Raw genomic sequence first — 27,773 nt, forward strand, 5'->3', positions numbered from 1 at the left:
ATGAACAAGTACCATTGAAGTAATAACTGAGAGTATGTGAAATAAAGAAAATTAACCTTAATCTAAGTAAAAGGGACATAATTCAGGTAACGAAACCTGTTAAGAGAATGCTCACCTTTGTCACCCAAAAATGCCTGGGCAACATAGATTGGGTGATGAATGGAACATCTATTTTAATTTTATCAAAACTAACGCATTTCAGATAGTAACTGGAATAGTGAAAATACATCAAAATCAACCTAAATTCTAAGTAATAGAAAGGGGCATAAATTCATAAAAAATTGGTGTCAGAGTTCAGTGCTCCTTGTGTTCAATCTGATTGGGTGATAGTGGAACATCTTTTTAAGTTTGAATCAATTCCAGTGTTAATAACTGAGATATAGTGGAAATCACAAAATTAACCTTAAATTCTAAGTAAAAGGGGACTAATTCATGAAAACTGGTGTCAAGAGTTATGCACTTGTGTCAAATGATGTGGATGATTAGGTGGAACATGTATTTTAAGTTTGAATCAATCCATTTGTAATAAATGAGACAAGAGATCACAGAGTGATCTTGGCGCCCACCAATGTGCCATTTTTGAGTGTTCCAAATTTCAAGACTTACTGACTAGCTCAAGCACAACACAAATCTATGCAAGTGGTCCAAATTTGAAGGCTGTAGCTTGAGAAATGTAAAAGTAGGTCACTAGGTCAAAATCAAGGTCAAATTTTACTTTGGAATACAAACTATGCATGTGGTCCAAATTTGAAGCCTGTACCTTCAAAAATGTGAAAGTAGGTTACTAGGTCAATGTAAAGGTCAAAGTTTGTTTCGGTACACAAAACTATGCATGTGGTCCAAATCTGAAGGCTGTAGCTTGAGAAATGTAAAAGTAGGTCACTAGTCAAAATCAAGGTCAAATTTTATTCGGAATAACAAAACTATGCATGTGGTCCAAATTTGAAGCCTGTACCTTAAAAATGTGAAAGTAGGTCACTAGGTCAATGTAAAGGTCAAAGGTCATTCAGTACACAAAACTATGCAAGTGGTCCAAATTTGAAGGCTGTAGCTTGAGAAATGTAAAAGTAGTCACTAGGTCAAAATCAAGGTCAAATTTTATTTCAGAATACAGAACTATGCATGTGGTCCAAATTTGAAGCCTGTACCTTCAAAAATGTGAAAGTAGGTCACAGGTCAATGTCAAGGTCAAAGTTTTTTCGGTACACAAAACTATGTATGTAGTCCAAATTTGAAGGCTGTAGCTTGAGAAATGTGAAAGTAGGTCACTAGGTCAAAATCAATGTCAAATTTCATTTTGAAACAGGAAACTATGCATATGGTCCAAATTTGATGCCTGTACCTTCAAAAATGTGAAAGTAGGTCACTAGGTCAAATAAAGGTCAAAGTTTTTTCAGTGCACAAAATTATGCATGTGGTCCAAATTTGAAGGCTGTAGCTACAGAAATGTGAAAGTAGGTCACTAGGTCAAAATCAAGGTCAACTCATGTCAAGGTTCATCTTGCCACTCAAAAATATACATGTGGTCCAAGTTTGAATGTTGTAGTTACTGACAAGAACATTTTAAAAGCTTTTCCCTATATAAGTCTATATGAACCATGTGACCCCCCGGGGCGGGCCATATTTAAACCCTAGGAGGATAATTGAACAAACTTGGTAGAGAACCACTAGATGATGCTACATTACAAGTATCAAAGCCCTAGGCTTTGTGGTTTGGACAAGAAGATTTCAAAGTTTTTCCCTATATAAGTCTATGTAAACCATATGACCCCAGGCGGGCCATATTTGACCCTTGGGTATAATTGAACAATCTTAGTTGAAGACCACTAGATGATGTCACATACAAAATAATCAAAGCCCTAGGCCCTGTGGTTTTGGACAAGAGGTTATTCAAAAGTTTTTCCCTATATAAGTCTATATAAACCATGTGACCCCCAGGCGGGGCCATATTTGACCCCAGAAAATAATTTGAATCATCTTGGTAGAGGACCACTAGATGATGCTTCATACCAAATATCAAAGCCCTACGCTCTGTGGTTTTGGACAAGAAGGTTTTCAAAGTTTTTCCCTATATAAATCATTAAATTATAGAAATAAACAAAGGGCCATAACTCACTCATAAATTGTTGAACCAGTCTGTTTTTCAGGAGGACACAACTAGGGTACCAATACATCATTCTGACAAAGTTTGGTCAAAATCCCCCCAGTAGTTTCTGAGGAGATGCGATAACGAGAAATTGTTAACGGACGGACGGACGGAATGACGGACGGACGGACCACGGACGCAGAGTGATTTTAATAGCCCACCATCATCATGATGGTGGGCTAATAATAGATTTAGGGACGCGACGGGACGGGACGGGACGGGACGCGACAAAACTGACTCCTATATACCCCCCTCAAACATGTTTGGAGGGGGTATAATAACATAGGACAGACGCAATGGTCCATCCAGACAAAGAAGCAGGTATCATAACATAGGACAGACAGAATGATCCATCCAGTAAAGAAGCAGTTACCATAACACAGGACAGACGCAATGGTCCATCCAGTAAAGAAGCAGGTACCATAACACTGGACAGTAACACTGAGCTGCTAGAAGCAGGTACTGTAATAAAGGAGAAAGGTTTGTCCCATCTTCTAAAGAAGCAAGTACAGTAACACAGGACAGAAGCAGTAATCCATCTGTTAAAGAAGCAGAATGCTCACTGCTTCTGTACCCACTCCATTAAAAAGCCTGGTCTCCCAACCTCAAAATTCTATTAAAACATTTTAAACTTTTTCAAACCTACCAGCTGAAAAACAGGTGGATTTGCCAGAACCAATATAAGGAAGTAGATTGGTAAAAACCAACATAAACAAGCAGAATAGAGGCAACCAACACAAACAGGTAGATGGTAGAAAGGATATTAAACTAAAGCCAACAAACCTGGGACATCACAGAAGAAAGGCTTCAGTCTTTTCCGTCTTGCTCGTTTAAATCTGTAAATGGGTGATGTGGCATTACTTTTTAGGTAGGCAGTTTCAAGGAAGAGCAGCTTGTTACCAGGCTGTTGGATGACTGCTTCCTGATCTTGTGGTATGGGTGACAAATCTGGGTCATCTACCAGGTTCTTGTACGCTGTAAGTCGATTACTGATTTCAGTACCACGTGGCTCAAATCCCTGAAAAGATACAAAAATTATGTTACATTCTGTCAACTTATGTGATATGTATTTGATCGTTATCAGAATAAAAGTTGACTTTCATGCTTTAGATATGGTACAAGCTCCCACACTCCCTAAAAGCTCTCAAATATCTTCAAAGCTCTAAAATGTCCTCAAAGCTCCAACACATCCTCAAAGCTCCCAACATTTCCTAAAAGCTCCCAACACTTGCTAAAAGCTCTCAAATGTCCTCAAAGCTCCCACACTTCCTCAAAGCTCTCACATGTCCTCAAAGCTCCAACATGCCCTCAAAGCACCCACACACCCTCAAAACTCCCACATGTCCTAAAAGCTCTCACACATCTTCAAAACTCTCACATGTAAAGAAATCTCTCACATATCCTTTACACATTATTTCAGTTAAAGCACTAACCTTTAACACGCATCTGGAATGCTTCCTGGAAAACCAGCACTTGGTACAACACTTAAAGTCTTGTCATTCAAAATTAAGTTCAGAATCATAAAATTGCATGTTAGATTTCTGAGACTGCTTTATAATCTTGGAACCAGGATTGGTGTTTAAAGATGAGGATGGTTACCAAGGAGGGGTCTGAACCTACAAACCTTTGACTGATCAACAATTATCTAACTCATTACTTTACTCCTGCTAGTTCAATAATATTGGAAACTAGAGAGTTGTATAGGAAACTTAAGTTCAGAGTGTCACCCAGAAAACACAAATTTGATTAAGACACAATGGAAATGAGCTTTTGATTAATCTTGCCAATTTCTCCCTTGAGTTTCATCTTATACAGTGATCAGTGTAAAGGTTAATCAGTTCTGAATGACAACCTTTCCATACAATTTGAGCTTTGAGAAAGTTAACAGAAGGGTTGTCCTGGAGACCTACGTGACTTGTAACATTTTTTAGTAAGGTAATTATACAAAGTAGAAAAACATCTCTGAAAGGCCACCTTGGACATGTTAATAATGCACACATAGACATTCATCTTTAAAACAGTTTAAGACAACAATTTATTGTGTCTTTCTGAGAGTTTAGAAATCTGAGAACTGTATTTGAAACTATCACTGGTAAAGAACAACGCTACAGGTCCGAGTCTTGGATAAAATCATCATTTTAGGAGAGGACAAGTATAAGCTAACATAGCTTTCTGTCTAATTCCTCAACTGTTACATTGTAAAGTTTTCATATTTCTTTTGGATAAAAATATGTTTAACCTAAATTGTCTCATCTTTGGGAACACTGGTGCCAAGGTATATCACAACCTCTTGATAGATGGTAAGATTTATTAACAGGACATGAAACATGCCGTGAAAACTTTTGACCTAGATGTACATTTGCCAGAGGCTCACAAGGAAGACTGGGCTTGCCCAATTGTGTTGCTTCTTTAAATAAAGTTGTTGTTTTTATTATCATTCTTATAGATCTGTTACCTTGAACTTGGAATTATGGGCCTAGATCTTCCAACAAACACATTATTTAATAATAGGTAAGATATGTGCCCAGTAATATAAAATCCCTTCCTTGACTATAGTCCAGATTCTGCGTGCAGCAACTCCACTAAAAATTATACTGAAAATATAACATCTACAACAAGACCTGCCGTTGATCTTTCCTAACCAGGCACTTAAAGAGGAAGTTCATATGTCAAAGATGGGCATACAGACATGAGGAAAACACTGGTTAAAACAGTATGTCTCTGGTAATAGCAGTATTCACTGGTAAAAACAGTATGTCTCTGGTAATAGCAGTATTCACTGGTAAAAACAGTATGTCTCTGGTAATAGCAGTATTCATTGGTAAAAGCAGTATGTCTCTGGTAATAGCAGTATTCACTGGTAAAAGCAGTATGTCTCTGGTAATAGCAGTATTCACTGGTAAAAACAGTATGTCTCTGGTAATAGCAGTATTCACTGGTAAAAACAGCAATACATGTCTGGTACGTAACTGGTAAAACCTGTATATCTTTTGAAAAAGCAGTATTTCACCAGTACAAGAGATCACAGAGTGATCTTGGCGCCCACCAATGTGCCATTTTTGAGTGTTCCAAATTTCAAGACTTACTGACTACCTCAAGGTCAAATTTTATTTCTGTACACAACACTGTGCATGTGGTCCAAATTCGAAAGCTGTAGCTTGAGAAATGTGAAAGTAGGTCACTAGGTCAATGTCAAGGTCAAAGTTTGTTTCGGTGCACAATCCTATGCATGTGGTCTAAATTTGAAGCCTATAGCTACAGAAATGTGAAAGTAGGTCACTAGGTCAATCTTAAGGTCAAAGTTCATTTCGGTACACAAAACTATGCAAGTGGTCCAAATTTGTAGGCTGTAGCTTGAGAAATGTAAAAGTAGGTCACTAGGTCAAAATCAAGGTCAAATTCTATTTCGGAATACAAAACTATGCATGTGGTCCAAATTTGAAGCCTGTACCGTAAAAATGTGAAAGTAGGTCACTAGGTCAATGTAAAGGTCAAAGTTCATTTCGGTATACAAAACTATGCATGTGGTCCAAATTTGAAGGCTATAGCTTGAGAAATGTAAAAGTAGGTCACTAGGTCAAAATCAAGGTCAAATTTTATTTCGGAATACAAAACTATGCATGTGGTCAAAATTTGAAGCCTGTACCTTAAAAATGTGAAAGTAGGTCACTAGGTCAATGTAAAGGTCAAAGTTCATTTCGGTACACAAAACTATGCAAGTGGTCCAAATTTGAAGGCTGTAGCTTGAGAAATGTAAAAGTAGGTCAGTAGGTCAAAATCAATGTCAAATTTTATTTCGGAATACAAAACTATGCATGTGGTCCAAATTTGAAGCCTGTACCTTAAAAATGTGAAAGTAGGTCACTAGGTCAATGTGAAGGTCAAGGTTTTTTTCGGTACACAAAACTATGCAAGTGGTCCAAATTTGAAGGCTGTAGCTTGAGAAATGTGAAAGTAGGTCACTAGGTCAAAATCAATGACAAATTTCGTTTTGAAACACGGAACTTTGCATATGGTCCAAATTTGAAGCCTGTACCTTAAACAAGAGATCACAGAGTGATCTTGGCGCCCACCAATGTGCCATTTTTGAGTGTTCCAAATTTCAAGACTTACTGACTAGCTCAAGGTCAAATTTCATTTCCGTACACAACACAAATCTATGCAAGTGGTCCAAATTTGAAGGCTGTAGCTTGAGAAATGTAAAAGTAGGTCACTAGGTCAAAATCCAGGTCAAATTTTACTTCGGAATACAAAACTATGCATGTGGTCCAAATTTGAAGCCTGTACCTTCAAAAATGTGAAAGTAGGTCACTAGGTCAATGTAAAGGTCAAAGTTTGTTTCGGTACACAAAACTATGCATGTGGTCCAAATCTGAAGGCTGTAGCTTGAGAAATGTAAAAGTAGGTCACTAGGTCAAAATCAAGGTCAAATTTTATTTCGGAATACAAAACTATGCAAGTGGTCCAAATTTGAAGGCTGTAGCTTGAGAAATGTAAAAGTAGGTCACTAGGCCAAATCAAGGTCAAATTTTATTTCAGAATACAAAACTATGCATGTGGTCCAAATTTGAAGCCTGTACCTTCAAAAATGTGAAAGTAGGTCACTAGGCCAATGTCAAGGTCAAAGTTTTTTAGGTACACAAAACTATGCATGTAGTCCAAATTTGAAGGCTGTAGCTTGAGAAATGTGAAAGTAGGTCACTAGGTCAAAATCAATGTCAAATTTCATTTTGAAACACAAAACTATGCATATGGTCCAAATTTGATGCCTGTACCTTCAAAAATGTGAAAGTAGGTCACTAGGTCAAAATAAAGGTCAAAGTTTTTTCCAGTGCACAAAATTATGCATGTGGTCCAAATTTGAAGGCTGTAGCTACAGAAATGTGAAAGTAGGTCACTAGGTCAAAATCAAGGTCAACTCATGTCAAGGTTCATCTTGCCACTCAAAAATATACATGTGGTCCAAGTTTGAATGTTGTAGTTACTGACAAGAACATTTTAGAAGCTTTTCCCTATATAAGTCTATATGAACCATGTGACCCCCGGGGCGGGGCCATATTTAACCCTAGGAGGATAATTTGAACAAACTTGGTAGAGAACCACTAGATGATGCTACATTACAAGTATCAAAGCCCTAGGCTTTGTGGTTTGGACAAGAAGATTTTCAAAGTTTTTCCCTATATAAGTCTATGTAAACCATATGACCCCCAGGGCGGGGCCATATTTGACCCTTGGGGTATAATTTGAACAATCTTAGTTGAAGACCACTAGATGATGTCACATACAAAATATCAAAGCCCTGGGCCCCTGTGGTTTTGGACAAGAGGTTATTCAAAGTTTTTCCCTATAAGTCTATATAAACCATGTGACCCCCAGGGCGGGCCATATTTGACCCCAGAGAAATAATTTGAATCATCTTGGTAGGGGACCACTAGATGATGCTTCATACCAAATATCAAAGCCCTAGGCTCTGTGGTTTTGGACAAGAAGGTTTTCAAAGTTTTTCACTATATAAATCTATATAAATTATAGAAATAAACAAAGGGCCATAACTCACTCATAAATTGTTGAACCAGTCTGATTTTCAGGGGGACACAACTAGGGTACCAATACATCATTCTGACAAAGTTTGGTCAAAATCCCCCCAGTAGTTTCTGAGGAGATGCGATAACGAGAAATTGTTAACGGACGGACGGACGGACGGACGGACGGACTGACGGACGGACGGACGGAATGACGGACGGACGGACCACGGACGCAGAGTGATTTTAATAGCCCACCATCATCATGATGGTGGGCTAAAAATGTGAAAGTAGGTCACTAGGTCAAAATCAAGGTCAAAGTTTTTTCCAGTGCACAAAATTATGCATGTGGTCCAAATTTGAAGGCTGTAGCTTCAGAAATGTGAAAGTAGGTCACTAGGTCAAAATCAAGGTCAACTCATGTCAAGGTTCATCTTGCCACTCAAAAATATACATGTGGTCCAAATTTGAAGGCTGTAGCTATAGAAATGTGAAAGTAGGTCACTAGGTCAAAATCAAGGTCAACTCATGCCAAGGGTCATCTTGCCACTCAAAAATATACATGTGGTCCAAATTTGAATGTTGTAGTTATTGACAAGAACATTTTAAAAGCTTTTCCCTATATAAGTCTATATGAACCATGTGACTCCTGGGGCGGGGCCGTTTTTGACCCTAGGGCGATAATTTGAACAAACTTGGTAGAGAACCACTAGCCGATGCTACATTACAAGTATCAAAGCCTTAGGCTTTGTGGTTTGGACAAGAAGATTTTCAAAGTTTTTCCTTATATAAGTCTCTGTAAATCATATGACCCCCAGGGCGGGGCCATATTTGACCCTAGGGGTATAATATGAATAATCTTAGTTGAAGACCACTAGATGATGTCACATATAAAATATCAAAGCCCTAGGCCCTGTGGTTTTGGACAAGGGGTTATTCAAAGTTTTTCCCTATATAAGTCATTATAAACTATGTGACCCCAGGGCGGGGCCATATTTGACCCCAGAGAAATAATTTGTATCATCTTGGTAGAGGACCACTAGATGATGCTTCAAACCAAATATCAAAGCCCTAGGCTCTGTGGTTTTGGATAAGAAGGTTTTCAAAGTTTTTCCCTATATAAATCTATGTAAAATATAGAAATAAACAAAGGGCCATAACTCACTCATAAATTGTTGAACCAGTCTGATTTTCAGGGGGACACAACTAGGGTACCAATACATCATTCTGACAAAGTTTGGTCAAAATCCCCCCAGTAGTTTCTGAGGAGATGCGATAACGAGAAATTGTTAACGGACGGACGGACGGACGGACGGACGGACGGAATGACGGACGGACGGACCACGGACGCAGAGTGATTTTAATAGCCCACCATCTGATGATGGTGGGCTAAAAAGCAGTATATTACTGGTAAAAGCAGTATGTCTCTAGTATTTGGTAAAAGCAGTATATCTTTTGTAAAAGCAGTATGTCTCTGGTAAAAGCAATATTTCACTGGTAAAGCAGTATGTCTCTTAAGTAACAAGAGGACAATGATGGTCCTGAATCGCTCACCTCTTCCCACATGACCCAGTTTTGAGTATGACATCGTTTTTTCTATTATTTGACATAGTGACCTAGTTTTTGAGATCATGTGACCCAGTTTTGAACTTGACCTAGATATTATCAAGATAAAAATTCTGACCAATTTTCATGAAGATCCATTGAAAAATATGGTCTCTAGAGAGGTAACAAGGTTTTTCTATTATTTGACCTATTGACCTAGTTTTCGAAGGTACGTGACCCTGTTTTGAATTTTACCTAGATATCATCAAGGTGAACATTCTCACTAATTTTCATGAAGATCTCATGAAAAATATGGCCTCTAGAGAGGTCACAAGGTTTTTCTATTTTTATACCTACTGGCCTAGTTTTTGAACGCATGTGACCCAGTTTCGAAAGTGACCTAGATATTATCAAGGTGAACATTCAGATCAATTTTCATGAAGATACATTGAACAAGAGGACCATGATGGTCCTGAATCGCTCACCTATCCCCACATGACCCAGTGTTGAACTGAGTACGACGTTGTTATTTCTATTATTTGACATAGTGACCTAGTTTTTGAGCACATGTGACCTAGATATCATCAAGATAAAAAATTCTGACCAATTTTCATGAAGATCCATTGAAAAATATGACCTCTAGAGAGGTCACAAGGTTTTTCTATTATTTGACCTAATGACCTAGTTTTTCAAGGCACGTGACCCACTTCTGAATCTGACCTAGATATCATCAAGGTGAACATTCTCACCAATTTTCATGAAGATCTCATGAAAAATATGGCCTCTAGAGAGGTCACAAGGTTTTTCTATTTTTCGACCTACTGACCTAGTTTTTGACCGCACGTGACCCAGTTTCGAACTTGACCTAGATATCATCAAGAGGAACATTCTGATCAACTTTCATGAAGATCCATTGAGAAACATGGCCTCTAGAGACGTCACAAGGTTTTTCTATTTTTAGACCTACTGACCTAGTTTTTGACCGCATGTAACCCAGTTTCAAACCTGACCTAGATATCATCAAGGTGAACATTCTCACCAATTTTCATGAAGATCCATTGAGAAATATGGCCTCTAGAGAGGTCACAAGGTTTTTCTATTTTTAGACCTACTGACCTAGTTTTTGACCCCACGTGACCCAGTTTCGAAACTGACCTAGATATCATCAAGGTGAACATTCTGACCAATTTTCATGAAGATCCATTGAGAAATATGGCCTCTAAAGAGATCACAAGGTTTTTCTATCTTTAGACCTACTGACCTAGTTTTTGACCCCACATGACCCAGTTTCGAACTTGACCTAGATATCATCAAGGTGAACATTCTGACCAATTTTCATGAAGATCCATTGAGAAATATGGCCTCTAGAGAGGTCACAAGGTTTTTCTATTTTTAGACCTACTGACCTAGTTTTTGACCCCACGTGACCCAGTTTCGAACTTGACCTAGATATCATCAAGGTGAACATTCTGACTAATTTTCATGAAGATCCATTGAGAAATATGGCCTCTAGAGAGGTCACAAGGTTTTTCTATTTTTAGACCTACTGACCTAGTTTTTGACCCACGTGACCCAGTTTCGAACTTGACCTAGATATCATCAAGGTGAACATTCTGACCAATTTTCATGAAGATCTCATGAAAAATATGGCCTCTAGAGAGGTCACAAGGTTTTTCTATTTTTAGACCTACTGACCTAGTTTTTGATGGCACGTGACCCAGTTTCGAACTTGACCTAGATATCATCAAGATGAACATTCTGACCAACTTTCATAAAGATCCCATGAAAAATGTGACCTCTAGAGTGGTCACAAGCAAAAGTTTACGCACGCACGAACGCACAGACGGACGGACGGACGACGGATGACGGACGCCACGCGATCACAAAAGCTCACCTTGTCACTTTGTGACAGGTGAGCTAAAAATATGGCCTCTAGAGAGGTCAAAAGATTATTCTAATTTTAGACCTACTGACCTATTTTTTGACCAGTTGACCCAGTTTCAAATTTGACCTAAACATCATCAAGATGAACATTCAGACCAATTTTCATACAGATCCCATGAAAAGTATGGCCTCTAGAGAGGTAACAAGGTTTTTTTATTATTTGACCTACTGACCTAGTTTTTTATGGCACGTGACCCAGTTTCAAACTTGACCAAGATATCATCAAGGTGAACATTCTGACCAATTTTCATGAAGATCTTCAAATTTGACCTAGACATCATCAAGATGAACATTCAGACCAACTTTCATACAGATCCCATGAAAAGTATGGCCTCTAGAGAGGTAACAAGGTTTTTTTATTATTTGACCTACTGACCTAGTTTTTGACCGCACGTGACCCAGTTTCGAACTTGGCCTAGATATCTTCAAGATGAACATTCAGACCAACTTTCATACAGATCCCATGAAAAAAATGGCCTTTAGAGAGGTCACAAGGTTTTTCTATTATTTGACCTACTGACCTAGTTTATGAAGGCACGTGGCCCAGTTTCGAATTTGACCTAGATATCATCAAGGTGAACGTTCTGACCAATTTTCATGAAGATCTTGTGAAATATATGGCCTCTAGAGAGGTCACAAGGTTTATCTATTTTTAGACCTACTGACCTAGTTTTTGATGGCAAGTGACCCAGTTTCAAACTTAGTCTAGATATCACCAAGATGAACATTCTGACCAACTATCATAAAGATCCCACAAAAAATGTGACCTCTAGAGTGGTCACAAGCAAAAGTTTACGGACGCACAGACGACGGACATCGGACACAGCACGATCACAAAAGCTCACCTTGTCACTTTGTGACAGGTGAGCTAAAAACAGTACGTCTCTGGCAAAAGCAGTATGTCTCTGGTCAAGGCAAAAGCAGTATGTCACTGGCAAAAGCAGTATGTCTCTGGTAAAAGCAGTATGTCTCTGGTAAAAGCAGTATGCCTCTGGCAAAAGCAGTGTGTCCCTGGAAAAACCAATATACCACTGGTAAAAGCTGTATGTCACTGGTAAAAGCAGTAACTATGTCTCTGGCAAAAGCAGTGTGTCCCTGGAAAAAGCAGTATGTCTCAAGTAAAAGCAGTATGTCTATGGCAAAAGTAGTATGTCTCAAGTAAAAGCAGTATGTCTCTGGAAAAAGCAATATATCACTGGTAAAAGCAGTATATCACTGGTAAAATCAGTATGTCTCTAGTAACAAGAGGACCATCATGGTCCTGAATCGCTCACCTATCCCCATATGACCCAGTGTTGAACTGAGTATGACGTCGTTATTTCTATTATTTGACATAGTGACCTAGTTTTTGAGCATATGTGACCTAGATATCATCAAGATAAAAAATTCTGACCAATTTTCATGAAGATTCATTGAAAAATATGGCCTCTAGAGAGGTCACAAGGTTTTTCTATTATTTGACCTAATGACCTAGTTTTTGAAGGCACGTGACCCACTTATAAATCTGACCTAGATATCATCAAGGTGAACATTCTCACCAATTTTCATGAAGATCCCGTGAAAAATATGACCTCTAGAGAGGTCACAAGGTTTTTCTATTTTTCAACCTACTGACCTAGTTTTTGACTGCACATGACCCAATTTCGAACCTGACCTAGAGATCATCAAGCTGAACATTCTCACCAATTTTCATGAAGATCCATTGAGAAATATGGCCTCTAGAGAGGTCACAAGGTTTTTTCTATTTTTAGACCTACTGACCTAGTTTTTGACCCCACGTGACCCAGTTTCTAACTTGATCTAGATATCATCAAGGTGAACATTCTGACCAATATTCATGAAGATCTCATGAAAAATATGGCCTCTAGAGAGGTCACAAGGTTTTTCCATTTTTAGATCTACTAACCTAGTTTTTAACCCCACGTGACCCAGTTTCGAACTTGACCTAGATATCATCAAGGTTAACATTCTGACTAATTTTCATGAAGATCCATTGAAAAATATGGCCTCTAGAGAGGTCACAAGGTTTTTCTATTTTTAGACCTACTGACCTAGTTTTTGACCCCACATGACCCAGTTTCGAACTTGACCTAGATATCATCAAGGTGACCATTCTGACCAATATTCATGAAGATCTCATGAAAAATATGGCCTCTAGAGAGGTCACAAGGTTTTTCTATTTTTAGATCTACTGACCTAGTTTTTAACCCCACGTGACCCAGTTTCGAACTTGACCTAGATATCATCAAGGTGAACATTCTGACCAATTTTCATGAAGATCCATTGAGAAATATGGCCTCTAGAGAGGTCACAAGGTTTTTCTATTTTTAGACCTACTGACCTAGTTTTTGACCCCACGTGACCCAGTTTCGAACTTGACCTAGATATCATCAAGGTGACCATTCTGACCAATATTCATGAAGATCTCATGAAAAATATGGCCTCTAGAGAGGTCACAAGGTTTTTCTATTTTTAGATCTACTGACCTAGTTTTTAACCCACGTGACCAGTTTCGAACTTGACCTAGATATCATCAAGATGAACATTCTGACCAATTTTCATGAAGATCTTGTGAAATATATGGCCTCTAGAGAGGTCACAAGGTTTTTCTATTTTTAGACCTAATGACCTAGTTTTTGACTGCATGTGACCCAGTTTAGAACTTGACCTAGATATCATCAAGGGGAACATTCTGACCAATTTTCATAAAGATCCCATGAAAAACGTGACCTCTAGAGTGGTCACAAGCAAAAGTTTACGCACGCACGGACGCACGGACGACGGACGCTGCGCGATCACAAAAGCTCACCTTGTCACTTTGTGACAGGTGAGCTAAAAACAGTATGTCTCTGGTAAAAGCAGTATGTCTCTGGCAAAAGCAGTATGTCTTTGGTAAAAGCAGTACGTTTATAGTAAAAGCGGTATGTGTCTGGTAAAAGCAGTAAAGCAGTATATCTCTGGTAAAAGCAGTATGTCTATGGTAAAAGCAGTATGTCTCTGATGAAAGCAGTGTGACACTGGTAAAAGCAGTATGACACTGGTAAAAGAAGTATGTCTCTGGTAAAAGCAGTAAAGTAGTATGTCACTGGAAAAAGCAGTATGTCTATAGTAAAAGTAGTACATCTATAGTAAAAGCAGTATGTATCTGGTAAAAGCAGTAAAGCAGTATATATCTCTGTTAAAAGCAGTATGTCTCTGGTAAAAGCAGTATGTCCCTTGCAAAAGCAGTATGTCTCTGGTAAAAGCAGTATGTCTCTGACGAAAGCAGTGTGACACAGTGGTAAAAGCAGTATGACACTGGTAAAAGAAGTATGTCTCTGGTAAAAGCAGTAAAGTAGTACAGTAGAATTCCGCTATTAAGACCACCCATGGTTCTTTGTAAAACTGATCTTATTAGCGGTCTGGTCTGATTAGTGGATAAGGCTATAGGAGAGATCGTGTTTGTATACAAATTCTATTTTTAGAACTGATAAGACAGTGATCGGGTGGGCAGAAGCCGACCGTCCATGTTTTTTGTAAACAGTGATGTTTTTCTAACGGTCTAAACTTTCTTAAAACACAAATTACATAAATAATTTTTTGATCAATGGAAAGGTTATAAAACAAGCAATTTATTGATTACTTTTAATTGTTATTTCGAAATAAAATGGATTAATTATGAACGCTTAACTTACACTGTTTTTCTAAAGGTTGTGAAAATCACTACGCCGCTTTTAAAATTATATGTCATTTAAAACGGTTATTCATTGAAAAAAGATATTTGGATACAAAAATATGAAGATTGTTAGTATTTCAAATCTTTTTGAATTTTGAAAATCCATAAATGAGCAAAAAAGTTATTAAAAATTAAAAATTCTGATTCAATACGCAAACGGTGTTAAAATCATTTGTTTTGCCAACCACCAGATAAACAGATGTTAACGCGTGACGTCACGGCGATCTCTCCTAGGAGTCTGGCAGATAATAACACATTGGAATACAATCAAGACGCAATAATGGCAAACACAGTGTTCAATTTATATGTAGCTTTATTTTCTTTAATTTCTTTAGCCTTAAATGCTTGATCACTGTGTTAATCAAAGAATTACGGATCAAACTGTGTATTAATTAAGGACGCACTTAACTGATAATGATTTGAAATTTGTCCAGTTAAAGACAATTACAACAATATCAAACCTTTTCAAACTTCATTCTCCGCTGAAATCCCAAACGTATTTACATTAATAATAACATTAACAAACACCGTTTAGAACTAATTAAATCCATTTTAATCCAGTCAATTCGATCAGCGGGCATTCGTCTAATTACAAACAAATTAGTTAATTCAACAATTTCTTATGTTAAAACAATTTCAGACAATCAAACAGTTTGATACGTTGTTTTGATAACGTTTAAAAGACTTGTTAGCAATTAATGGATAAATACACAATGTACTCGCTTAACGTGTTAACACGATGTCGCATGTGTTAATTCCCGCGGCGATTTGCGGTAACATACAGAAAAATTTGAGTGGTCGTAATTGCGGTGATTAATTAAGTGTGAAAAAATCAAACAGTTCTATTCAATTCAATTCAATTCAATTCAATTCATTTTATTTCTCTCAGGTCACAATACATGACAACATGAGGTATACATAATATTACTTAAACATGTGAGGCAACAAAAAGGCATAGAAACAAATAATCGTTATCATATACAATAGTGGATAATAGAAAACATGATTAATAATATATAGTTAATATATGATTATCGGGAGAGAACAACGTTTTTTTTTCTTAGCCTAACTTATAAGTAGCCTATAAAATAAATAGATATGGCATTAATCTTCTCAGTGTGACATCTACATAAATTTAGCAATAATTTCCTTTACAAAGTTGCATAGCTTATTGTATTCAGACACATTTATACTTGCAATATTCATTAATCTATTGATCTTGTTTACATTTGGTGGTGTATAGTATTCCGATTTAAGAAAATGTCTTCTTCTTAACTTAAACAAGAGCTGTCAGAGGACAGCAACGCTCGACTATTCAACAGCCTTGTCGACTGAATGAATACGAAAGTTGAAAAAGGGGCATAATTTTGTAAAAAAGCAAAATAGAGTTATGGACCTGTGCAATGTAAGTCAGTTTATCACAGTGAATAAGTGTGTGAAGTTTCAATCCATTCCCACAAGTCGTTACTGAGATACCAGCTTACATACAAAACCTTAACCAAAAATTTCTAAGTCGAAAAAGGGGCATAATTTTGTAAAAAAGCAAAATAGAGTTATGGGACCTGTGCAGTGTAAGTCAGTTTATCACAGTGAATAAGTGTGTGAAGTTTCAATCCATTCCCACAAGTGGTTACTGAGATACCAGCTTACATACAAAACCTTAACCAAAAATTTCTAAGTCGAAAAAGGGGCATAATTTTGTAAAAAAGCAGAATAGAGTTATGGGACCTGTGCAATGTAAGTCAGTTTATCACAGTGAATAAGTGTGTGAAGTTTCAATCCATTCCCACATGTGGTTGCTGAGATACCAGCTTACATACAAAACTTAACCAAATCGGGACGCGGACGCGGACGCGGACGCCGACGCGGACGCCGACGCATGGGTGAGTCCAATAGCTCTACTATTCTATGAATAGTCGAGCTAAAAACTGACATTCAAATAAATAATGGAACTCATCTCCTATACTGGTGTTACATAAATTACATATTCTCAAATTATAATCAACTGCATTCCAGCTTCCAGTTTCAACTGGCATCTTATGATTTCTAGTTCTAAATTTTATCATAAACATCAGTAATTTTGATGGTGTTTTTAACAAATAGTCTTCAAATTTAAAATCAGTTTTAAATAATTTGTAAATTTTACATTTACTTGAGCTATCTACATCGGAATACCACTTGTTTAAAAATAAATCTGACAATTTTTGCTTAATGGTGGCTGATAACCAGGTGTAGTTTACAAAATCATGAGTGTCCCATATATTGTATAATCCGCATTTTATAAAAATATTTCTAACATTTTTAATCCATTCAAACATGCGTATTGGAACAGGATTTGTGTACCTAAAATGACTTAACATAATATTGTAAGACAAACTAGATAGTTTTGGATAAACAGGTTTAACCAAATAAGCCCAGTATGTAATAATTCTAGATTCAATATCTATACTAAGCGGTTTAACACCTGTCTCACCATAGACCATAGAACTGGGTGTTGATGACTTAAGTCCAAGAAATTCTGAAATTGGTGGTTGCATTAGTGGATTAGCGGTCTGGTCGCATTTTCGGACAAACGACCACTGGTTTTAAGAAGGAAATATTCCGTTCTTTGCAAAATCGGTCGTATTAGCGGTGCGGTCGTAATTTCGACGTGGTCGTAAGTAGGAATTTTACTGTATGTCTCTGGTAAAAGCATTATGTCTACAGTAAAAACAGTATGCCCCTAGTAAAAGCAATATCTCTCATTTAATATTCCAATGGGAGGGATAATACCTCATGATTTTAACAAAATACTACCCCTTACCAACAACAACCTATACACAATGTGAGTTTTATCTTACTTTCATAAAATCAACCAGAAGTTTCAGCATTCATTTCACACTAATCACCAATCTAGCTGAATGTTTACATGTTGTTTTCCATCTGACAGAAAACATATCCACAGCAGCTTGTTTTTTGTCTTGTTGATTTATGTAATTACCAACTTTCTTCAAACTGTCATTAATTTGTCAAGAAGCCTGATCCATTGATGCTGCCAGGACAGCATGCATAAATCTAAATGAGATTCCATATCCACATGCTGTTTACTGGAAAGTTATAACTGAAATATCTGCCCCCCCAGGTAACAACATTTTACAGAAAAAATGTTAAAAAAGAAATGCATTACACTGTTGGTGTCCTGCCTAATTAAACTGAAAACTTGTTAAACATTTGCACATGCTGATGTTCTTGCCAAAAATTAATTAAATTACTGCAATAGTTCTCTTCCAAAGCACACATTTAGCCTTGGGACAATCCTCTAAAGAAAAAATTCTGAATTAACTATTACATTTTTTTTCAAAACTGATTTGTTGGATGAGGAAATGAAAATAAAAAGTAAATTAGTTTTAAAATACTGTAGATCATTTCGAATTTGCATTCTTCATTTCGTGAAATTAGCCCATTTTTACCTTTTCATTTTCAAATAGTCTTGAACATGTATTTAACACCACAAACTCACAAAATTTAAACTAGATCTGTGTCCATAGGGCATGGATACCCACTGCTATCTGATTAGGACACAGAAGCGTGAGTCCTGTAATAGAACACCTATACTGTACTATAAGGATGTAAGATGGGTTTTCCCTACCCGAGGGACAGTGTGAAATGAAAAACCAAGCTTTAGCCAGTTTATTCCTATAGTTTATGATGTCATAATAGTGCCAGTACTATCTGACGTCACCTAAGTGCATGCTATTTTAGACAAGGTTTTTCCCTAGGGAAAGACAGGAATATCTATCCCTAATGCATGCTCAGACGCTAGGTTACATATAGGCAAGAATTAATGGACTGGAAAAAGATACTGTTAATATTTATTTAACCTTTAAATGTTACTTGAGTATCCCTCTTTATACTTAAATATTTATAGATAATTAAAAACAAGAGCACCACCTTGCGGGTGCTGACGCTCATCTGATTTTTTTTGTATAATAGAAATATTGTCCTACCCATGATTTTCTAAGTCTAAAAAGGGCCATCATTTTTGCAAAAAGCAGGATAGAGTTATGTTTCTTGATGTACAGTGTCCACTTATGATGGTAAAAAACTGTTGCAAGTTTTAAAGCAATAGCTTTGATAGTTTATGAGAAAAGTTGACTTAAACATAATACTTAACCAAGAAAATGATTTTCTAAGTCCAAAAGGGGCAATAATTATTGCAAAAAGCAGGATGGAGTTATGTTGCTTGCTGTACAGGGTCAGCTTATGATGGTGAACAAGTGTTGCAAGTTTTAAAGCAATAGCTTTGATAGTTTAGGATAAAAGCTGACCTAAACATAAAACTTAACCAGGCAACGCCGACGCCGACGCCGACAACCGCTCAAGTGATGACAATAACTCATTATTTTTTTTCAAAAAATAAGATGAGCTAAAAACCAGCATCTTTGACCAGTAAATGTAATCTTGACCTTTGAGCGAAGAGTCATTACCCTTACAGAAGCAAGCCTCTGTGGCGTACATGCTGCGTATTTGCTGTGTATATGCCGCGAACACAGTAGTACGCCAGAGGAGTACATTTTACATACACCGCATGCCGCGTACATGCCGCGTACTATTTCGACGAGTACACAGCATGTACGCAGGAGGTCACTAATACTCTTCAAGTACGCAGCACAGACTCTGAAAATTTAAGGAGTACACTGCATGTACGCAGGAGGGACTTGTACAAGAAAATAGTACACTGCATGTACACCGCAGATACTTCGAAATTTATAACATTTATATTTAGTTGCATTAAAGTTGTTTCCCCTTGATGCAGTTACGCCATTTTCTTCAGATGTTTACCAAATTACAGGCTACAAAAATTGATTTATTTCATTGAAAAGTGGATGAAGAAAAGCATACTAATTTATTTGATAACATCAGTCTACATTATTTTGGTAAGGGTAAATACTTATTGATGCATGTCACTTATCTTTTTTCTGTCCAAATGATCAGCATTTGCATAAGAAAGTTGGTGGGGTAAGGAATTTACATTATCACAGCAGTTTTGCCACAAGAGTACACAGCATGTATGCAGCAGGAGTACACAGCATGTACGCCGCAGGACTCGGGCCAGGAGTACACAGAATGTACGCTGCAGGAGTACACAGCATGTACGCCGCAGGAGTACACAGCATGTACGCCGCAGGGGTAGTACACCGCAGGCTCATTTGCATGTGAAAAGTGTATGTGCCGCGTACATGCTGCGTACTATTTCCCGCATACTAAATTCCTCCAGCGTACATCCTGTGTACTATGTAGTCCACAGCATGTACGCAGCAAGTAGTACGCGGCAGAGCTCATTTGCATGTCAAAAGTGTACTACAAACGTACTATCGGTGTATATGCGGTGTATATCCTACGTACTATTTAAAGCCCTTGATTTCAGTACACATCATGTACGCATCATATACGCTGTATGTACACAGCAAGAGTACGCAGCAGGCCTTTTTCTTCTGTAAGGGTATTGTTAAGGGGAATGTTTGTACCAATATGTCATTTGAATATGATCCTAGCATGTATGTATACAAAAGATATAAATTGGAGTGAAATATGTGATCATTATTTTTTACTTTGACCTCTGGGCTACCCTGGGTCCAGGTCTTACAACACATCATTGAATAATGGTAACTGTTTATGCCAAGTTATTTATTCATTTATTTACACAGAAGTTACATACACAGAAACTTTGACCTCTACAGATGACCTTGACCTTTCTGCTAGGGGTCTGGATTTGAGCATGGTTTAGAAATACTGAAGACACACCATATGCTTACTCATTTAAAATTTGAAAAACAAACAAACATACTTTCAGATATACATTCAACCAAACATTCAAGAGATTTTGGAATTGGCAATGAATTTATTTCATGAAAACTAGAATAACATATTACCATATCCCTAACAATTCCCTGACCTTACTTTTTAAGAATTGCCCTAACTTTTCTCTAACGTGTTCTAAGATATGACCCAGTAGTTTTGAGCCCTTACCACATGACCTAGATTTCATAGAGAAAAACATTCTCACCAAGTTTCATGTAGATTAAATAGAAAATGATGCTTCTTCTTTTTCTATGATTAATTGGTTGGTTGGTTGGGTTTAATGTCGCACCGTCACATTTTATGTCATATGGCGACTTTCCAGTTTTCATGGTGGAGGAAGACCCCAGGTGCCCCTCAGTGCATTATTTCATCACGAACGGGCACCTGGGTAGAACCACCGACCTTCCGTAAGCCAGCTGGATGGCTTCCTCACATGAAGAATTCAACGCCCCGAGTGAGGCTCAAACCCACATCGATGAGGGGCAAGTGATTTGAAGTCAGAGACCTTAACCCCTCGACCACGGAGGCCCCTATGATTATTTGACCTTGCAGCCTATGTGTTTACTTTCAAATTATATCTAGATCATTCTGACCAGATGTATCACCAATATGGCCTCTGCAGGGTGTTTACAAGGTTTTTCTATGCTTTGATCATGTGACCTACTTCTTAACCCAATATGACCAAGTTTCAAAATCAAGACTGCTTCTAAAAAGACAACACCTTACCAAATTTCATGTAAATCAGGAACAAAACTTAGAATCTGGAGTATTTATAAGAGTTTTCTATGATTTGATTCAGTGATCTAATTTTTTATCCCAAAATGACTGAATTTCAAATAAACGCAAACATTCTGACCAAGTTTCACACAGATCAAGCTGAAAATACTACATGACCCAGTACTGAACTAATCCATTATGATACTGAAGCAAACATTCTGACTTAAGTTTCATTACGACCCGGCAAAATGATGACTTCTGGAGTGTTAACAATGAAATTTTTGACAATGCAAAACTAACATGACAACTGATGCACATTGATAAGACACAAGGTGATTAAAATGAGCACTATGTGCTAAGGTAAGCTTAAAGTCTCCAGTCAGACTTGTTACTAAATATATACTTACTGCCATTGGTTCCTCAAAGTTTGGTCTGTCGCCAATGGTTACTGTGACAATCAAGCAGGTCACTGACACAACTAGTACAGCAATCAGCACCACATAGGGGTAATGGGCTAATATTCGAGCATAGCTGAAAAACAACAAGAAACAAAAAATATAAATTTTGAGCAAATAGAAAAAGTACTAGTTAACTTCCATGTTCTTTTCAGACTAAAACAGTATAGATACTCACAGCAACAGATAAGATGTGTATTTGCGTACAAAATACGTAATAGAGTTTTCATTTAATATGTATCAAAACTCATGTGGAAATTGAAACACAATACCCAATTCTCATCCCAATGTACGCATATCATCATAAATAGCTAGCCTGCAGAATTTAAAGGTTGTAGCTTCTAGTCTTGGACAGTCCGAAAATATCCAAATTTATTGATCTGTATCAAGAATACGCTGAAAATAAAGTGTCTACATGCACTATAGCACCAAAACGGGGAAGAAAAAAAATTCACAGAGATTTAAGGCAAAAATCTGTTACTAGTCATACTGTAAGTTTAAGTCATTTTGCTTTTTTTCGATAACTGCTAATTTCACAAATATAAGCCGATTCACAATTATAAAACAAAATGAAAGCAATAATTTCTTCATAGAACTTTATTTCTATGTGAACTCATACAACACACCTTGGCTATTAAATTTAGGACTGTCTTAAGTTAATTTTCAACCAAGTTACTGGATCACTTATAACATATGAAGCACAGGCAATATCATCTGGGATAAAAAAAAAAAAAAAAAAAACAGCAATAAAAAAAACATGAAAGAAATCTATTTTCGGCAACAATTTAGAGACAAAAAGGACTTTCTCATTATGTTAATATGAATCTTGGCAAACTATTCTCCTCAGAGCAGCTTCAATTATATACTCAAATTAGTTCATCACTGATCTATCTTTCTGCTTACCACAGTCAAAAAAAGCCAGGCAAGCTTTAACCCTTACCATGATAGATTTCTATAATGAACTTGTCCATCTTCCAATTTGGACAGTACCATTAACTGTTAAAAGGGGGGCTTACCAAAAAGATACTGACTAAATGGCGAACAGTGCAGATCATGATCAGACTGCATGGATGTGCAGGCTGATCATGATCTACACTGGTCGCAACGGCAGAATCAATCGTGTCCAGCATGATGAGGGTTAAATATTATGGCAGAGAAATCCTGGTTAATTACTGTAATTTGTTAGTAATGCTGACTATTTCATAGACTTACAAAGTCTGTTGAGATCAAGTAATCTACAATAAAGCTTATTCTTTCTTCATACTGACACTGATATTTTCTCAGAACACCTTTTCTCTAGGCTCATCAGAGATATTGCAATTTCTTTTCAGAAAGAGATTTTACTGCAGAGATATTTATTTTAAAGGGCTCTAACAACTGATTCCCACTAGTCTATAAACTATTTTGCTTTGAGGCCAAAAGTATGTATGAATAAAAAAACTATGCAAAAACAGAATTCCTCAACATTGTACTGGCAACAACAACAATACTCTCTAAATTTAATAACATAAACAATACATTCCAATAACTTGTATATTATTCAAACATTTAATTGAAAGCACAACAGTTTTTAAGATTTGCATGCCTGTTCCAACCAAAAGATTATTTTTACTTTTAAGGGCAAAGAACTGCAGATTTTGGCTAAAAAGTTATCTTTCTTTATAACTGAAGTTTGGTCGTATATAATGAACATTAGAACAGAAGTTTTTGTTTCTAAACTATCTTAAAATGTCAAATCAAGAGAAACAAGAGATCACAGAGTGATCTTTGCGCCCACCAATGTGCCATTTTTGAGTGTTCCAAATTTCAAGACTTATTGACTAGCTCAAAGTCAAATTTCATTTCCATACACAACACAAATCTATGCAAGTGGTCCAAACTCGAAGCCTGTACCTTCAAAAATGTGAAAGTAGGTCACTAAGTCAATGTCAAGGTCAAAGCTTATTTCGGTACACAAAACTATGCATGTGGTCCTAAATTTGAAGCCTGTAGCTACAGAAATGTGAAAGTAGGTCACTAGGTCAATCTTAAGGTCAAAGTTCATTTCAGTACACAAAACTATGCAAATGGTCCAAATTTGAAGGCTGTAGCTAGAGAAATGTAAAAGTAGGTCACTAGGTCAAAATCCATGTCAATTTTACTTGAATACAAACTATGCATGTGTTCAAATTTGAAGCTGTACTTCAAAATGTGAAAGTAGGTCACTAGGTCAATGTAAGTCAAGTTCGTTTCGGTACATAAACATGCATGTGGTCCAAATTTGAAGGCTGTAGCTTGAGAAATGTAAAAGTAGATCACTAGGTCAAAATCAAGGTCAAATTTTATTTCAGAATACAAAACTATGCATGTGGTCCAAATTTGAAGCCTGTACCTTAAAAATGTGAAAGTAGGTCACTAGGTCAATGTAAAGGTCAAAGGTCATTTCAGTACACAAAACTATGCAAGTGGTCCAAATTTGAAGGCTGTAGATTGAGAAATGTAAAAGTAGGTCACTAGGTCAAAATCAAGGTCAAATTTTATTTCAGAATACAAAACTATGCATGTGGTCCAAATTTGAAGCCTGTACCTTCAAAAATGTGAAAGTAGGTCACTAGGTCAATGTCAAGGTCAAAGTTTTTTTCGGTACACAAAACTATGCATGTAGTCCAAATTTGAAGGCTGTAGCTTGAGAAATGTGAAAGTAGGTCACTAGGTCAAAATCAAAGTCAAATTTCATTTTGAAACACGAAACTACGCATATGGTCCAAATTTGATGCCTGTAACTTAAAAAATGTGAAAGTAGGTCAAAATAAAGGTCAAAGTTTTTTCCAGTGCACAAAATTATGCATGTGGTCCAAATTTAAAGGCTGTAGCTATAGAAATGTGAAAGTAGGTCACTAGGTCAAAATCAAGGTCAACTCATGTCAAGGTTCATCTTGCCACTCAAAAATATACATGTGGTCCAAGTTTGAATGTTGTAGTTACTGACAAGAACATTTTAAAAGCTTTTCCCTATATAAGTCTATATGAACAATGTGACCCCCGGGGCGGGGCCATATTTAACCCTAGGAGGATAATTTGAACAAAATTGGTAGAGAACCACTAGATGATGCTACATTACAAGTATCAAAGCCCTAGGCTTTGTGGTTTGGACAAGAAGATTTTCAAAGTTTTTCCCTATATAAGTCTATGTAAACCATATGACCCCCAGGGCGGGGCCATATTTGACCCTAGGGATATAATTTGAACAAACTTAGTTGAAGACCACTAGATGATGTCACATACAAAATATCAAAGCCCTAGGCCCTGTGGTTTTGGACAAGAGGTTATTCAAGTTTTTCCCTTATAAGTCTTTATAAACCATGTGACCCCCAGGGCGGGGCCATATTTGACCCCAGAGAAATAATTTGAATCATCTTGGTAGAGGACCACTAGATGATGCTTCATACCAAATATCAAAGCCCTAGGCTCTGTGGTTTTGGACAAGAAGGTTTTCAAAGTTTTTCCCTATATAAATCTATATAAATTATAGAAATAAACAAAGGGCCATAACTCACTCATAAATTGTTGAACCAGTCTGATTTTCAGGGGGACACAACTAGGGTACCAATACATCATTCTGACAAAGTTTGGTCAAAATCCCCCCAGCAGTTTCTGAGGAGATGCGATAACGAGAAATTGTTAACGGACGGACGGACGGACGGAATGACGGACGGACGGACCACGGACGCAGAGTGATTTTAATAGCCCACCATCTGATGATGGTGGGCTAAAAAAACATGCTCAAGTTGGGAATCAAACCTTGGTCTCCTGTGTATGATGGCATTGTAAATATTTTCCTGCGGTCTTGACCAATATATATACCACAGAGGAATATGTACTTTCTGGCAGTTAAATATAAAGGTTCATAATTAAGGCAGTTTACCTCCAGTACACCGCTACAAACGCTTTTCAATTTCGAATGGAAAAATTAGTAAAAACATCTAATTCTTCTGTGCTTCCATAATTAACTTATAATATACTTTCAAGGCCTACCTTCTTAAGAAATATAGCAATAATTTTCTTACATATAAAAAATTCTTTTATTCTTGTTGTCATATGATCTGGAGATCAGTGCCTTTTAACTGAGGTGGGGTGAGGGGCACAAAAACTTCAATTTAGGTACCAGGTGCCAAGGGGACATTACTCAGCTAAGATTTGAGTGTCAATATGCCGAAGTCTTCCATAAATACACAATATTTTTTTCAGTTTTACATCAATTACTTGAAAGCAGTTGTGTAATAAATAGGTTTTTTGGTATTCTATTGATTAGTGTTTTAAATCATTAATATCTAAAGTATATGCAAAGAAATAACCAAGATAGGCCAGATGTGTTGAGAGGAGGTAACACGACACTGCATATTTTATAACAGAAAATCCTGCAAACCTGCCACACTTCCAAGTGTCAGAGATAAAGACACTGTCTACCAGAGTACATTAATATAACTAAACTTCAAAGCAAAACAAATCTGAAAGCAAGGATTTTCCAAAGAACACAATATCATTAACTTGGAAAAAAAATCTCCCATTTCTACCAGACAGTCATCAGACATTTCTCCCAGTCTGTATCAGACATTTTCCCCTTTTCTCCATGACAGACATCAGACCTTTCTCTCAGACAGTATCAGACATTTCTCCATGTCAGTAGTCAGTATCAGACATTTCTTCAGGTCAGTATCAGACATTTCTCTCTGTCAGTATCAGACATTTCTTCATGTCAGTATCAGACATTTCTCCATGTCAGTATCAGACATTTCTTCAGGTCAGTATCAGACATTTCTCTCTGTCAGTATCAGACATTTCTTCATGCCAGTATCAGACATTTCTCCATGTCAGTATCAGACATTTCTCCATGTCAGTATCAGACATTTCTTCAGGTCAGTATCAGACATTTCTCTCTGTCAGTATCAGACATTTCTCTCTGTCAGTATCAGACATTTCTCCATGTCAGTATAAGACATTTCTTCCAGTCAGTATGAGACATATCTCCCAGTCATTATCAAACAATTATCTCTGTCAGTATCAGACAATTCTTCATTTCCGTATGAGGCATTTCTCCATGTCAGCATGACATTTCTACATGTCAGTATCAGACATTTCGCCATGTCATTATCAGACACTTCTTTATGTCAGTATCAGACATTTCTCCATGTCAGTATCAGACATTTCGCCATGTCATTATCAGACACTTCTTTATGCCAGTATCAGACATTTCTCCGTGTCAGTATCAGACATTTCGCCATGTCATTATCAGACACTTCTTTATGTCAGTATCAGACATTTCTCCATGTCAGTATCAGACATTTCTCCATGCCAGTATCAGACATTTCTCACTGTCAGTATCAGACATTTCTTCATGTAAGTATCAGACATTTTGCCATGTCATTATCAGACACTTCTTCATGTCTGTATCAGACATTTCTTCATGCCAGTATCAGACATTTCTCCATGTCATTATCAGACATTTTTCTCTGTCAGTATCAGACATTTCTCCATGTCAGTATCAGACATTTCTCTCTGTCAGTATCAGACATTTCTCCATGTCATTATCAGACATTTCTCTCTGTCAGTATCAGACATTTCTCCATGTCAGTATCAGACATTTCTCTCTGTCGGTATCGGACATTTCACCATGTCAGAAGTAGACATTTTTTTCAGTCAGTATCTGACATTTCTCCATGATCATATCAGACATTTCTCTCTGTTAGTATCAGACATTTCTCCATGTCAGTATCAGACATTTCTCTGTCAGTATCAGACATTACTCCATGTCAGTATCAAACATTTCTCTCTGTCAGTATCAGACATTTCTCCATGTCAGTATCAGACATTTCTCTCTGTCGGTATCGGACATTTCACCATGTCAGTAT

At 37.1% G+C, this 27,773-nt stretch overlaps 1 protein-coding gene across 4 annotated transcripts in view; it reads right to left on the minus strand.

Moving 5' to 3' along the window:
* The window catches only part of LOC123529181 (protein dispatched homolog 1-like), a 139,116-nt gene that overhangs the window by 16,395 nt on the left and 94,948 nt on the right, over positions 1-27,773 (minus strand). For all 4 annotated transcript variants that reach the window (XM_053518338.1, XM_053518343.1, XM_053518334.1 and 1 more), the window contains 2 exons: positions 21,838-21,961; positions 2,930-3,164 (listed from right to left, as the gene is read on the minus strand). In XM_053518338.1, coding sequence (XP_053374313.1) covers positions 2,930-3,164; positions 21,838-21,961 — 359 coding nt within the window. The remainder of the gene's footprint in view (positions 1-2,929; positions 3,165-21,837; positions 21,962-27,773) is intronic.

The sequence above is a fragment of the Mercenaria mercenaria genome, chromosome 1 (assembly GCF_021730395.1).
Source record: "Mercenaria mercenaria strain notata chromosome 1, MADL_Memer_1, whole genome shotgun sequence".
Taxonomy (NCBI): domain Eukaryota; kingdom Metazoa; phylum Mollusca; class Bivalvia; order Venerida; family Veneridae; genus Mercenaria; species Mercenaria mercenaria.